This window comes from Heloderma suspectum, chromosome 1, assembly GCF_057233095.1.
Source record: "Heloderma suspectum isolate Gila_16-S chromosome 1, 16-S_ref, whole genome shotgun sequence".
NCBI classification, from domain to species: Eukaryota; Metazoa; Chordata; class Lepidosauria; order Squamata; family Helodermatidae; genus Heloderma; species Heloderma suspectum.
The window spans coordinates 9,995,621-10,011,718 of record NC_139458.1 but is presented as its reverse complement, the minus strand read 5'-3'; the positions used below and the strand labels follow the sequence as shown (position 1 = coordinate 10,011,718).

At 43.5% G+C, this 16,098-nt stretch overlaps 1 protein-coding gene across 2 annotated transcripts in view; it reads right to left on the bottom strand.

Moving 5' to 3' along the window:
• The window catches only part of EXOC5 (exocyst complex component 5), a 34,659-nt gene that overhangs the window by 1,751 nt on the left and 16,810 nt on the right, over positions 1–16,098 (bottom strand). For both annotated transcript variants that reach the window (XM_084835397.1, XM_084835406.1), the window contains exons 6-16: positions 14,772–14,800; positions 14,539–14,648; positions 12,670–12,714; positions 12,377–12,517; positions 10,742–10,824; positions 7,440–7,649; positions 6,247–6,394; positions 4,931–5,039; positions 4,308–4,428; positions 3,190–3,276; positions 2,734–2,842 (exon numbers count right to left, since the gene is read on the bottom strand). In XM_084835397.1, coding sequence (XP_084691523.1) covers positions 2,734–2,842; positions 3,190–3,276; positions 4,308–4,428; positions 4,931–5,039; positions 6,247–6,394; positions 7,440–7,649; positions 10,742–10,824; positions 12,377–12,517; positions 12,670–12,714; positions 14,539–14,648; positions 14,772–14,800 — 1,192 coding nt within the window. The remainder of the gene's footprint in view (positions 1–2,733; positions 2,843–3,189; positions 3,277–4,307; positions 4,429–4,930; positions 5,040–6,246; positions 6,395–7,439; positions 7,650–10,741; positions 10,825–12,376; positions 12,518–12,669; positions 12,715–14,538; positions 14,649–14,771; positions 14,801–16,098) is intronic.

The following is a 16,098-nucleotide window of genomic DNA, read 5'->3' as shown; positions in this document are numbered from 1 at the left end:
GAAAGGTAAGCAGGAAAGTTCAGGAAAAGGCTCCCTCAAGCTTGAAAGGCACTGGAAACAAAAAACGGGCATGTCCTGGACAATGAGAAGGTGCCACAGGCAAGGCGTCATCTTTCACTGGACTAAATGTTCTGTCACGTTCCCTCGTCCTCCCACTTCGCAATCAACACTCCTTAGGGTACCAGGCTTCAGGCTCACTATTTTATTAGTTAATGACCAGGTTCCTTACAAATGCAAAGAAACTCTCAGGCTACAAAAGAAACAGCTAGTCCACACAATTAAGAATACCAATAGAAGAGCCGAAGTGGAAGTTACAGAAGTTGCCTGCAGTTTTAACAAGAACATCCCAGCCAGACTAGCTTAGAGGGGATGCCCCTCCCTTACAATTGCTCCCTCCTACATAGGCTATCATGCATAACCAACCTGCAAGAGCGTCTGTGCTCCGCCTCTAACTTCTCCCGCTTTCCTCTGCAACGGACTCTAGCATCCCCCAAGTCACGCCCCTCACTCTCCTCCTCCCGAGGAAAGGGGGGCCCTCCAAGCCAAGCCATCTGTGTGCCAAGATCTTGAGAAGAAAGCCTTGCCATATCTGAGCTCACTAAGAAGAGAGCCTCCCCCTGTTCTGGCTGTTCCCATTCTGAATCTGAGCTGCTAGCTATCTCCATACACTCAGATTCATTCCTGACATGTTCTGAGTTACATACAAACCAAAAATCACCAGCTCCCTCCTTCTCCAGTCTCTCGATCATCATTCTAAAAAGAAACTAAGACTTTGCTGAATAGCTTGTTGAGTTCAAAAATTTCCTTATTACAAAAGATAATTCAGGTTTTAATCCTTTATAATGGATTACAACCTCTGCTTATTACTATACTGTGCCTATTTGAAGTGGAAAAATATTGGTGATCTGATGTGTATTCTGTGCAAACTGTCTTGCTCAAGAAGTATAACTGAGATTTACAGAGCCCTCTGTCGTTTGAGCTAGACACCCATAGGATTGCTCTCTTGATTTTCCAGTCAGTCTGGGTGGGTTCGCACAATCTGAGGAGAAATAAGCCACGGCGGCTCGTTTTCCCTCCTTGCGCATGCTGGTCCCAAGCCACCTAATTAGCATAATTACCCTCACTAGGCATGGGTTGTCATGATGTCAACACCTGGAGAGGGTGCGTGGCTGGCGGGGGGTTTACAAACCACCCCAGCCAGCAACCCTCACCTGAAATGTTTCAGGGTGGTTTGTAAACCACCCCAACCACCCTGCCCAGGTATGGACATCATAAAAACCCATGCCCAGCAAGGGTAATTATGCGGCTCACCATCGGCACGCGCGGAGAGGGAAAATAAACCACTGTGGCTGTTTTTCCCTCCATGATCGTACAAACCTGGTCTCTGTCTCCCAAAAAGTTCGGTATAGCCAAAAAGCTTGCATACTCACATACAGAGAGTTGCAGGTGCAACAGAAAGTTCACCTTACCCACTTAATCTCTCCTAGAATTTAAAAACCACTCTGGCATCCCAATACGCACACAGTTTACCTGCATGGAAATCCCACTGACGCCAATGGAGTTGTAAGCCCAAGTAAGTCTCAAGACTGCAACCTTAGTTTGGGAGCCATAGCAATGGTCTTAATGTGCCCACCACCAATATACACACTTCCAATAAATGCATGTACTATAACTGTCCAAAAACACTGGCTGCTCCCAAGGCCATTCTGAGCAGGGGGTTGGACTCGATGGTCTTGTAGGCCCCTTCCAACTCTACTATTCTATGATTCTATGACCCTGGACATACTTATTCTGTGTAACACACAAGATGGCCTTTGAAAGCAAACTGAAAAACAAATCACTATTAAAACACACTTCCTGGCAATTTAGGCATTATTCATTTTGAATGTTTTATTCTATGCCTAATATCTGAGATTGTACGAAGTTTGAATCTCTTAATACACTGTGGTTCTGTTGATGGCCACCATAAACGTCTGGGACAGGGGTGCACAACCTTCCCAAACTTTCCAAGGGCTGCAGGGGCCTCTGGCTCAGAGTGATCCTGATACAGAAGGCTCTTTCCTTGCTGCTAGCAGCCATGAGAAAAGAGCCATCTGTATGAGGATGTCAGGGGGAAATTGGGGAGGGGGGAATTCAGCAGGTGTCAGGGCACCTATGGGAGGGCCAGAGTACTGGCCTTGGGGGGGCCACATGTGGCCCATGGGCTGTGCACCCCTGGTCTAGGAATACAGAGAGGAGAGTCAGAAGTGTATTCCTTGACCTTTGGAGGAGAACATTTTTACTCCTGCTTTTTGTATGCAGCACACAATAGTTGAGATAGCAGTTACTCTGCAGGGTGAGAGGGTGGTTTCGCTGCTGAAGCTATAGAAATGCTAAATCGCAGTAGTACATAAAAAGGCTTAGTACATAAGAGAGGATACAGTCTTATTGCAGAGGGACTAAAGTATCTGCAAGTCTGGCCCTGATCCCATTTTTATATAGCACAACAGGACCACAACAACTAAAACTGCTGAGCGTTTAGGAACTACTACCGTTCTCTCTGGCTGAAATCTCACAATGGAAATGTGTCAGAATTCCTAGAAGAGTGAAAGAAAACTCGACTATTAAGTGAGGCACACGTGTGATAAAATGTATACACTGAGTGGAGTCAGCACCCGCAGGGAAGAATGCCAGCAGCAGTCTAATTACGTGCTGCGCCTCTTGTTGTTGACTAATCTATATATAGTTACTCACATTAGTGTACTGAATCAGAACATTGTTCTCATCTTCTGGTTTGAAATCGGTCTTCTTTTGTTCAGCCGCCAAGATGTGCCTCATCTGTCCAACCATGCAATTCAGCGTCCTTCAGAGTCAAAATACCAGGTGGCTGTTTTAAAGAGAGCGTTTTGAGCCCTACAAAACCCCAGCCAACACGATCCCGTATCAAAGTAACTGCTCACTTGTGATGAAAAGCAGTTGCACACCTATCCCCATAGGCTTCCAGTAATGGTGGACCACTAGACAGGATCAAGCATTGTTTTAAAATTCACTATATGCTCTATATTAATCAACATCCCCCACACATACATACATGCACACACATATGCACACACACACACACACACACACACCATTTTTTATTATTTGCCAGAGCCATGAACGTTGATGTAAATGCAGGGAGATGAACTAAAGTATGAAATCTTCACTTGCCTATCTATGCCCATGTCCAGTTTCACCTCCATTTGTTCTGTGATATCTTTTTTCTTCTGAAGGCATTCAGAGAGCTTAGGAGAAGAGCTGTGATAAATTAAGGGAGGGGAAGTCATTATCTACTGTTTATCATAATGCACCTATCAACAGGACACCTGGGATTCCAAGCATTTGAACCTGAAAGCATTTTCCAGCTCATCCTCCCTATTAACTCACAGAAGAGGCCTCCATGTGGAGGCGTTCAAGACGAGGCTGGACAGCCACCTGCCAGGGATGCTCTGACTTGGATTCCTGCATTGAGCAGGGGGTTGGACTCGATGGCCTTGTAGGCCCCTTCCAACCCTACTATTCTATGATTCTATGTTGCAATTGTGCATGGAACAACACAACTGATTTGATGCCTCTGGGAGGCCCACAAGAAGGACATGAAGGCAACAGCCCTCTCCCAATGTACTTCCTCAGCATGCTGCCTCTGACCCTGGAGTTAATATACAGCCCTCACAACTAGTACCGTTGATCTAATCCCATTCCGAGGCAACAGAATTAGACAGCATTTTCAGAATACAGAAAATCTCAGTTTTATCAGTTGACTAACTTAATTCTAAAAACAAGAGCAACTTTCCAGCCCTCGAGGGGAATACTTGAAAGTGTGTGTGATCTGAGAAGTCAGTATGGAGCTTCTGGTAGGTCAGGGAGCGAGAAATGCCAAGCTGCATATCTCTATGTCCTACTCACAAAGCCGCCAAAGGATCCTTGTTTATTTCCTGTTTATTTCAGACCCTTGCTACTTAAATTTGTGCAGGAACTCAGGGTCCATCTGTAAATGGGCATAATCATTATTGCCGATTCAGCATCTTCTAGTGGCAGAAACCAGGAGATTATTAACAGAAAATCTAGAGCCCAGCAGGACACGCAGGCTGTAGGCCATGTGGCCAAACCCTCAAGATGCAAGGGAAGCCCCTACTGCATCTTTACTATACTAGAGCTGTATGCTCTGCATCTTTTACATGGCCTCAGTCATGGGATAATAAGCCTTTTTCCTCTATGAAGGGATATTTATGAGTATGGATGCAAAGTCCACATGGCTTCTTGGCTCAAAGACACAACAAGTAACCTACCTAACCAATGGCATCAGGTGGTCATTGAACTGCTTGTCAAAAAGATGAAAAATGGTATTAGCCTGGTTCACAACATCCAGGAAATAAAGATTTGCATTCTTGGCATCTGGCGAAGGAATACCTAGAGGCAAATAAAGACACAGGTAAAAACAATTGAATGGAGCTCAGAAAACAATTCACCCAACAAGCACCAGTGACCTTGAGCAACAATTACCTACATTGCCAGAGGTAACAAGAAAATTGACTTTAAGCTGTACAAAGATACATTTTGATTAACACTTTTTAAAAACAGTAAGTTACGTATGGGAGTAGTCTATTTCATCAGCATGATGCTTCTAAGGTATATATGTATCTGCAGTTTTAAGAAGGGTGTTTGTTTGGGGATTTGGTGAGGTTTACATTGCTGTTGTTTGTTCGGAGTCTAATAAACAAGGCAGGCTATAAATAAAATATACTATGTTAGAATATTGCTCAGCCCAAATCTAAATTAATTTCTGTTTGTTCCAAGATGTATAGTTCTGTAGTTGTGCTGTTGCTATTAGAAATTAATTTCAAGAAATGGATACATGTCAGCTACTTTATGCTTTGCTATCAAATGGAAATAAAAGCCGTACTACACTTACCAGCCAGCCCAGTTTCCAAAGCATAATCAATGTGCTCGATACAAAAGAATTCCACGAGCAAAGAGAAAATTCTGAAGGCATTCTTTGGCAAATCTGAAGGATCAGAAAGCTTTAAAAATGGAAAGCATGTATGAGTGCTTTTCTGGCACTGAGATGTGAAGAAATCTGTGCAAGCTATTTCAAATAGACTGCTTTGCATGGCTTCAGTGAAGCCAATATAACCATGGAGAGGTAGAACACCATGCAAGCGGCAGGTTCTTGTTAGCATCCCGAGATCCCTGGCCTTAATTTTATGAAAACAAAGTCTCTAGCACTTGTAGTAATGCTTGAACCCATATGGGATGCATTTGCTGAATTCTCAAGAATTCCATCTCTCCTCAGAGCCCTATGCATCCTTGCATCTCTTACAAAATATTATTTCCTACCCCTCCTCTTGTCCATCTCTCTCTCCAACATTTGTGCACTAGGGATGTGTGAATCAGCAAAACCGGAGTTCCCTGAAGTTTTCTGAATTACATCTTGAAGCTTGTTCCAACCTGAGTCTGTATCGGACTGCAATGCTTTTTGTTTTCTCTTTGCATAAAAATCCATGTGTATTTTCTAAATGTTCACATCAGTTGTGCACATCTTTGAAACATACACATTCTTCTCCCATCAATTAAAGCATTTTTATGTGCATTTTTCAAAAATATGCATTTTTTCATGTGTATTTTTCAAATGTACACATGCTGTCAAATGCATTTTTTTTGATCCACGAATCATATTGCAGGCTCAGAAATGCATGGACTTTGACTGCAGATTGCATCCAAGTCCTTGTTCTGTCCGGAAGGTGTGAATTTGGTAAATCTTGATAAAAAAATGAACTGAAATGAATTTCTCATACATCCTTATAGTGCACCTTCCTCTTTCCGGAATCAGTGCTATCACCCTTTCCATCAATGATTTCTGAAAATGCTATCAGGAGCCAGTTTAAAAGGCTGGAGTACTTAAATTCTGACTTTTGAAGGCTCTGGGAACTGGGTTAAATGCATGTCTAATGCTGCGGAGTGGGGAGCTGGAACATAACCATACTGCAGAGGCCCTCCAGAAACAAATTACTGTCTTGCAGTTCCCATTCACCTTACTCTGGTCCTGAGAGCAAAATCTGAAATATTTATTTCATCTCTTCATGCTACCTTTCTACTAAAAATCAATTTACAAAGCGGCTCACAAAAAAAGCATAAAATGGATGATGAAAGTATAAGAAATTTAAAGAGTGAAATAAAGCATGCACTAAAATTGTGTGTCTGTGTGTATGCATACATGTATATACACACCCTGTGACACCTTTCAAAAGCTTGTTTTGTTTCTTGTAAGAGATTAACTACTACATCCTGGGACAGGAAAGTTTCACCATGGGTATCAATACTTGGGCCCAATGGCAAGTTTGTCCGTTGCCGTATTCTTTCTTTGAGGTCTTGAATGCTGGAAAGAGATGCACCAAACAGGAACGTTTACCCAAATAAAGTATTACTTTGATTAGGTTTTCAGCCACACAAAGATAGCAATTTTACATATTACATACAGCAACCAAATACCCTGAATTCTAAAAAAACAAAAAATACACCACCAAAACAAAAAAGCTTTCCTAAATCATGAAAGTCCGCAACATGTACCAGCATTTAAAACCAGCCACTTCTCCCATGTTCCATCATGATCCAGTACTGACAAGAAACACCCTCGTTGGCTGGAGACAGGCAATTGTTTTTAAGGAAGCTGAAGATGCTACGGAATAGGCAAAGCTGTCAGTGGGATACATACCCATTTCTTTTGTCCTTCTCTCACATCTGGTCTAACAGGTTTTACAGGTTTTCATAGTGCTTAAAAACCAGCAAAAAACTGTTAGATGAGCGATAATAGTGGGACAAAAGATGCAGTGTGCCCACCGCAGGCATTCACCACTCTCTTAAACCAACTGCTTGTCTCCAGCCTTAAGTTCACACCCTATATATGTGCCAAGTTACTGCAGCCAGGAAAGAGAGAGGCAGTCTTCATGGCCACACCACTAATGTGGAAACTCCTTTCTGCTAGAGTATCACCAGAGCCTGGGCAAAATCCTTGTAGCACATACGTGCAACGAATATATGGTAAATAAAAATGGGCCACATGGTATGTATGCGGTATACCTGCTAATTTTGGACTGTATGAAGGCGGCTTTATTTCTCTTCCCACTTTCCCCAGATATTCCAAAGGGTAAGTAACTAGAAAGTAGGAGGTAGACTAAATAAGATGTAACAGCTGGAAGACATCTTTATTTATGCTAAGTTATTTCACAGAATGCCTCTGCAGAATTTTCAGCCTGGTTTTGTGACTGCACATTAGACACTCAAGCAAACGTTACAGTTTGTACACACTTATAATTTTATTTGCTAACGTCTTAAAGAACAGATGTGCCCATAAAGTAGATTTGAGAATACTGCAAATTTAAAATGGTAGGAATACAGGAATTAGATTGAAAGCCATAACTTACCCTCCACTCCCAATGGCTCTCTTTTGGTGGTTTTTTGACTCATAATAGCGCTGTAAAATCATGGAGCTCCTGCTTCTCAAATAACCAATTTCCACCTCAATGTAATTCTCCAAGTAGGAAACGAAGATGGATTTGATAAGCTTAGACAAGAAAGTCTGCTTATCAGTGCCCAAGTTAAATTCCATCAATTTGCTTGAAAGATTAGTAGTCCTTTATGTTAAAGCGGGGGAGGGGGAGAGATAAGGAAACAATGTATTTGTAGCAGTTAAAATACAGGTGTAACATTTACGATGTTCACTTCTAACAGGGTGCAGTGAGGGGTCTGGATGCACCTAACAAATGTGGACCTGCTCAGTCCCCTGGATTGGAGGCCACTGTAAAAGCCCCGTGTAAGAACAGGAGATAAGTTCAGTAAGGGCGCAATCCTATGCATGTTTAGACAGAAATACATCCTACAACTCCCAGCATCCAATGCATGCTTAGACATACTTATAAAGATGGAGAAGCTCTGTACAGTCAGTACAAACAAGACCCGGAGCTGACTGTGGCTCAGATCATGAGCTGCTTCTTGCAAAATTTCGGCTGAAATTGAAGAACGTAGGGAAAACCACTAAACCATTCAGGTATGACCTAAATCATATCCCTTCTGAATATACAGTGGAGGTGAGGAATAGATTTCAGGGATTAGACCTGATAGACAGAGAGCCTGAGGAACTATGGACAGAGGTCCGTAACATTGTTCAGGAGGCAGCAACTCAATCCATCCCAAAGAAAAAGAAATGCAAGAAAGCAAAGTGCCTGTCTGAGGAGGCTTTACAAGTAGCTGAGGAAAGAAGGGAAGCGAAAAGCAAGGGAGAAAGGGGAAGATATATCCAAATGAATGCAGAGTTCCAGAGAATAGCAAGGAGAGACAAGAAGGCCTTCTTAAATGAACAATGCAAAGAAATGGAGGAAAACAACAGAATGGGAAAGACTAGAGATCTCTTCAAGAAAATCGGAGATCTCAAGGGAACGTTTTGTGCAAAGACGGGCATGATAAAGGACAAAGAAGGCAGGGACCTCACAGAAGCAGATGAGATTAAGAAGAGGTGGCAAGAATTCACAGAAGAACTATACAGGAAAGATCTGAATGTCCCTGATAGCCATGATAGTGCGGTCACTGAACTTGAGCCGCACATCCTCGAGAGTGAAGTCAAGTGGGCCTTAGGAAGCATTAGTAACAACAAAGCTAGCGGAGATGACAGTATTCCAGCTGAGCTATTTAAAATCCTAAAAGAGGATGCTGTTAAAGTGCTGCATTCAATATGCCAACACATTTGGAACACTCAACAATGGCTGCAAGACTGGAAAAGGTCAGTTTACATTCCAGTTCCAAAGAAGGGCAACGCCAAAGAGTGTTCAAACTACCGCACAGTTGCGCTCATTTCACATGCCAGCAAAGTGATGCTCAAAATCCTACAAGCTAGGCTTCAGCAGTATGCGAACCGAGAACTACCGGAAGTACAAGCTGGGTTTCAAAGAGGCAGAGGAACTAGAGATCAAATCGCCAACATTCGCTGCATCATGGAGAAAGCAAGAGAATTCCAGAAAAACGTCTATTTCTGCTTCATTGACTACGCTAAAGCCTTTGATTGTGTGGATCACAACAAACTGTGGCAAATTCTTAAAGTGATGGGAGTACCAGACCACCTTACCTGTCTCCTGAGAAACCTGTACGAGGGTCAAGAAGCAACAGTAAGAACCAGACATGGAACAACTGAGTGGTTCAAAATTGGGAAAGGAGTACGACAAGGCTGCATATTGTCACCCTGCTTATTTAACTTATATGCAGAGTACATCATGAGAAACGCCGGCTTGGATGAATCACAGGTCAGAATTAAGATTGCTGGGAGAATTATCAACAACCTCCGACATGCAGACGATACCACCCTCATGGCAGAAAGCGAAGAGGATCTAAAGAGCCTCTTGTTGAGGGTGAAAGAGGAGAGTGCAAAAGCTGGTTTGAAACTCAACATTAAAAAAACGAAGATCATGGCATCTGGCCCCATCACTTCCTGGCATATAGAAGGGGAAGCAATGGAAGCAGTGACAGATTTTACTTTCTTGGGCTCCAAGATCACCGCAGACGGTGACTGTAGCCATGCAATTAAAAGACGCTTGCTCCTTGGGAGGAAAGCTATGGCAAACCTAGACAGCGTAGTAAGAAGCAGAGACATCACCTTGCCGACAAAGGTTCGTCTAATCAAAGCTATGGTTTTCCCAGTAGTAATGTATGGCTGTGAGAGCTGGACTATAAGGAAGGCTGAGCGCCGAAGAATTGATGCTTTTGAACTGTGGTGCTGGAGAAGACTCTTATGAGTCCCCCGGACTGCAAGGAGGTCAAATCAGTCAATCCTAAAGGAAATCAACCCTGAGTGCTCATTGGAAGGACAGATGCTGAAGCTCAAATATTTTGGCCACCTAATGCGAAGAGAAAACTCTCTGGAAAAGACCCTGATGCTGGGAAAGACCGAAGGCAAAAGGAGAAGGGGACGGCAGAGGATGAGATGGCTAGATAGCATCACCGATGCAATGAATATGAACTTGAGCACACTCCGGGAGAGAGCGCAGGACAGGAAGGCCTGGTGTGCTATGGTCCATGGGGTCACGAAGAGTCGGACACGACTGAACGACTGAACAAGAAAGCATGCACAGGATTGCACCCAAAATCAGTCTTTTTAAGTTCACTTAGGGAATGCCAGCAACAACTCTTCCCAGATTATTTATATTTGGCTGCAACAAGATTAACTTGTGTTACAATTAGTGTTCCACTCCCAATTTATTTAGCATGAAGATTAACATCTTTCACGAACAGGCAGCAACCTTCATGTGTCACAGTGCAATCATCTCTGCCACTCCCCCTCCATCATCACCCATTATTTTGGGCAGGTGGTAATAAAAAGAATACTGAGCATATCCACATATTCACATGGGGCCACCAACAAAAGTCACTTTTGTTTGCCACATTTATTGACGCTAAATTCTTTTTGAATGCCACAGCAATGGAAGTTTCTAGTCTAACCTTCCACTTCCATATCCAAGTAAAGTTAGGCATGTGTGTGCACGTACCAGTGAACAGCTGTGTGTGCAAACACATACTATTCTAAAAACAACTGAAAATGATTACACAGCTCAAACAACCCGCTGTTCCAAGAGAAGGTAGCATCTACAGACATAGTATCAGCAGAGGGACAAACCAAATTAAGCAAGCAGACATGGATCTTTGTAATTTGATTTTTGAAGCATTACAAAGCAGCACCAACCTTGTATATAGTTCATAGAGGCTCTGAAGATACTGTTCTGCATCTGACTTCTTATGTTCTTCCAACTGGTCTTTTATATAACACTGTAAAACGAAAGGGAATATTTCCAGTAATTTATGTCCCTCAGGAATGCAGGCATCTTCTACACATTCATATACATTTAAACCAGTTTGGGGAAGTGCTTATCCAAGTCAACTGAAGTTGCAAAAGCATAACACCGCCAACATAATCCATGCCAATGTCACACTCCCTCCATTTACCCCTGCCACTTCAAAAATCACAGTTTCATTCCTACACTGTTAACATTTCACCCTTTCATTGTAACCTAACTACCACTATTCTCAACTTTGTTCTACACACTGGAGAAGGAAATATGGCTTATACTGGTCTCTTCTGCATCGTTTCCACCAGATGTGCTATATTGTACACCCCACTGAACAAGGTATCTCCCCATTACAAATGAGGTGCCAATATAGCTGAAGACTGAAAGAACGGGGCATGCTTAGCCTTGAGAAGAGAAGACTAAGGGGAGATAGGATCATGCTCTTCAAGTCCTTGAAAGGCTGTCACAGAGAGGAAGGCAAGGATCTCTTCCCCATCATCCCAGAGCGCAGGACACAGAATCATGGGCTCAAGTGACAGGAAGCCAGATTCCGGCTGAACATCAGGAGAAACTTCCTGACTGTTAGAGCAATACAGCAATGGAACCAATGACCTAGGGAGGTGGTGGGCTCTCCCACACTGGAGGCATTCAAGAGGAGGCTAGACAGCCACCTGTTGGGGATGCTCTGACTTGGATTCCTGCGCTGAGCAGGGGGTTGGACTCGATGGCCCTGTTGGCCCCTTCCAACCCTACGATTCTATGATTAAGGACAGGTCTACAGTGTGTCAGCACAAGCATCCAAGACTCCAGCCCGCTCACACACCATCTGTCTGCCCCTTCGCCATGCACAGGGATGCAGTCAAATGGGAAACCCAGGTCTCAGAGGTAAAACAATGTGGAGAAGGAAGAGCAGCAGATAGTACTCCCACCAATGCAGAGAAGTAGCTGCTCTGGAGCAGACAGTGCACCCTAGGTGGCTGTTCCAGGTGATGCTCCATTTGTAATGGGAGCATGTTCCACCATCCTTCTTTTGCCCGTCCTCATAGAGATTTTGTGCAGCAGGTCACTACTATGTTCAATGCACAAATGAGTACATCATGCTGTGTTTGTGTGATCTGCCCAATGTGACTACGACCAAGCTAGAGCTTGGGCCCAGGTGTCCCAAGGACAGTAGCCACGCATGACTACTTTGGCACACAGAGAGGCTGAGGGGCAGGCCCAGCACAGAGCCATAACTGCACGCCCTCTATCGAACACAATTCATTCTTGCATGGAAAAAGCTTGAGTTCATAGTCATTTAGGTCTGAAACGTTGGAACAGATAACTGTGGCACAAAGGTTATGTACTTCATAAAAAAAAAGCAATGAAACCCACATAGAATCATAGAATACTAGGGTTGGAAGGGGCCTACAAGGCCATCGAGTCCAACCCCCTGCTCAATGCATTTCTGTATATTAAAAAAAATACATACATTTCTGTATATTAAAAAAAAATACTTAAGCAGCAAATATCTTTGCGTTCTTGTGCATCACCTGAAGTCTGATTTCAAAGATATTCTGGATAAGTTTGGCCATTACGGTCTCTGGACTGCTAAATATATCTCCAACTTGTTTGTTCGCATTCTGGCAGAGAGTAGCGGTATCTTCAAATATATCACTCCTCAAGTAGGCACCCTGAATGTTGGAAAAGTCAAAAAAGAGTTTCCACTATAAAAATATCCATATCTGTAAAACGTCAACATAGCTCTATGTATCCTTTGCACATCTCACACACACACACACACACACACACACACACACACAAACCCTTTAAACCAAACCCTTACCTCTTGGCACTGTTTTATATACACATCAACACAGTGGGAATAGCCCTATGGGGGGAAAAGATGTTGCAGTTCAGACACATTATTACTACCATTAATGAATTTTTCAAGTTATATTTTGGGAAGGGCACTGGGTGCCAGACACCCTTCCTCCTCACTCTTTCCTTCCTCAGCCGCTTGGGAACTCAACACCGCCAGCAAAGACGGCACCAGGATGACAAAATGGACATACTTTCCCCGTAAAGTGGCTTTTTCACCTTTACCACACACACTAGCGGGGTTATGGTTATTTATTTTGTCAAAATCAAAAGCCTGTCAGACCCATTATTTACTTAACTAAATGAGTAGCAAAGGATCTGCAAATCACTATTCATTCAGAATAAGCCCTTTACTATTTGTAGTATTTGGGACTCCAAACTGCTTCACCTTGAGACAGATAAGAGTAGAACTCACACAAGGCCTTACCTACATGTGCCTACCTCATCTCCCTCCCATGGCCACCAAATTGAGCCCTTGTAGAAGATCTTAGAAGCACTTCCAAAAGATGCTCAGTTTTGAAGCACAGAAAGTCTCTAACGGAAAACAGATCCTCATTGTGGGACAGTCACCGAGAATTCTTTTCTACTAGCCCTGCAGGAACTTACAGTTGGGGGCTAAATCCCAGGGGGGAAATCCTGCAGAAACTTATGGTCAGGAGCTAAATCCCAAGGAGAGATTCCTGCCGAAACTTAAAAGTTCTTGCAGCCCTGCATGAACACAGATTCCTGAGCAGTTGCTGAGAACTTCAACCACATACTTAAAGTAAACCCATTTGGAAAGGGGCAATAAAAGTAATACATAGCTCTATAGTGACAAGGGCCACTGTGCAGACCTAGCTAGTGGAAGAGTCAGCTTATAAACAAAAAGTGTGGGCTTAGCTTCAATTCAGGTTCAGTGTTTAGGTCTTTAAGGGCAGCTCATCATGAACTAAACGTTAGGTATAGACATCATCTGATCCAGCACAGCTCCTATTATGTTCTTATGTTGTTACACAGAGAGTTTGCCAGCAATTGCAGAAATCACAAGGAGATGACCAGGGGTGGGGTGGGGAGGCAGTGAGGGGCTGTAGCTCAGTGGGTAGAGCTCATGCTTTACATGCAAAAGGTTCCAGGTTCAATCCCTGGCATCTCCAGGTAGGCAGGAAAAATCCTGCCTGAAAACCTGGAGAACCACTGCTGCCAGTCAGTGTCGACAGTACGAGGCTAGATGGACTAAGAGTCTGACTCAGTATAAAGCAGCTTCCTATGTCTCTGTATACAAGTTTCCACCAATTTGGGTGGGGAAAATAAAATGTGAAAACACACTAGAAAGAAAGAAGCACACTGCTTCCAAGGAGGGGCAAAGGAGGACCTAAGAAAACCAAAGAGCCTGAGCTTTCAAAATGGCACAGGTAAGAAGGGAAGGCCTTGTGATGTGCCTTGCAGAGACCATTCACAGCTGCCCATTAAAACAAGCGCAACTGCCATCCATGTAGTAAACAACACAACAGCCAAATTTCCAGGGACAGAGGAAACTACTTTTTCCAGCAGCAAAATGTATTGATTTACATGCTGGAAAACAGCCTGCAGGAGCCAAATCGTCTGGGTGGATTTATAATGGATGCACACTCCCACCACCCCACCCCTACAGAAAAAGTCAGTTTCTGGAGGGCACTATTTTGAGCTGGAATTGTTCAGATATTTAAAGGTAAAAACCCTTGTCTCAAATTATACCCAACCTGGTTTAGGCTGCAATCCTATGCACGTTTACTCAGAAGTGAGTCCCACTGTGTTCACTAGGGCCTACTCCCAGGTAACTGTGTATAGGACTGCAGCTGTAGAACTGACTTCTTACCTTAAAGTGAAGCAAGACTGCAGCTACCTCTCTCATCCTGTAGATCTGTCCCCTTCTTTGCGCACTGGTAAACTCCTGGATCAGTTGGCACTCTAAATCATGGTACTTACCTGAGTGCAAGCAATTGAGGGGGGGAGGGAGAATAAAATAAAATGTCAGAGTTGATGAAGCAGGAGCAACAGTCACTTTCTAATATATTAAGCAAGTTAAGGATAGAAGAGAGAGAATCTTACTTGCTATTTTGGATTTTACTTCAGAAAACCTGCTGACAAAAAAATACATATAATTAAAACCCACACACTTCAAGCCTCCACCCAAGAGCCACTTTACAAGTATTAGTTACAACACCTAAGATGTCTGTCTTATGTGTCCATTAAAAAATGTAAAGCATAAATGTGATGAACATGTGTACCATACAAGTACACTTTTCAGAAGATGAGATTGTGTACCACTCCCTGTCCTGTTAACCTTAGCGGCAAACACAGGTTTGTTCTGGCCTAGTGTATGAAAGCCAGAGTTAGCAGGAAGTGAACCGCTATGGCTCAGTGGACAATGGGTTGGACCTGGGAAACCAACTTTCAATTACCACCTCAAATGAGAGATTCACAAGGAAAGCCTTGGGTAAGTATCCGATGCTAAGCTTCAATTCTCCATCTGTACAATTCCTTCAATACTGGCTAACCTCTCTACCTGCCCTTTGCAAGGAGAAGTGTGTGTCAGTGCAAACTCAGAGATACTGCTAGAAGATGCACAAAATGCCACCGAGTGCAGAAAACAATTTATGACCAAGCTGATCCTCAGTCCATTTCAAACATGCAAGTTCTTCCTCAGGGGCAATCCCAATCGAGATATAAATGTGACCTAGAGAGCAAGCAGCTAGAACATTTCTGTCTTGTCTCCACTGTGATTTCCCCCAAAGGAGAATTTCCGTGTTCAAAATGTGTCAATAATCAGGTGAGCAATACAATTATTTTTGGTGTGTGGCTGTTTCTCCCTTTTGCATCTTTGTTATGTGCAGTGTAGCCCTCCTTCTGTCTGAAGCTATTGACCCAACTGCCTGAGGTTCTGCTTATAATACTAGCCTGGGTTACAGGGTATAGCCTGAGGACGCCGAGCTCCAACAAAAAATAAATGCAACCTTCCCTTAAAAGTAAGTGAATCCTGGAACAAAAAGTGGTACACCAGCAAAACAGTTAGCCCAGCCTTACCCAACCTGATGCCCTCCAGATGTGCTGAACTACACCTCCCATCACCTCCAGCCAGCAAAGCCAGATTATGGGAGTTGTAGTCCAGCACATCTGGCGGCTGCAAGGTTGGAGAAAGCTGAGTTAGCCCAAGTATGCAGAAAATAGAGACAAAACAGACTCCAGAAAGGAAGGAGTGGTGCTCCCTTGCCCAGCCTCAAAAAGAGCAAGGAAGTAAAGAGAGTGCTGGTCTTGAGATCTGGGTTCAAGTCCCCACTCAGCCATGAACCTCACTGGGTGGCCTTGGGCCAGTCACCATTCTCAGCCTAACTTACCTCACAGGGTTGCTGTGAGGATAAAAATGGGAAGACGGTGG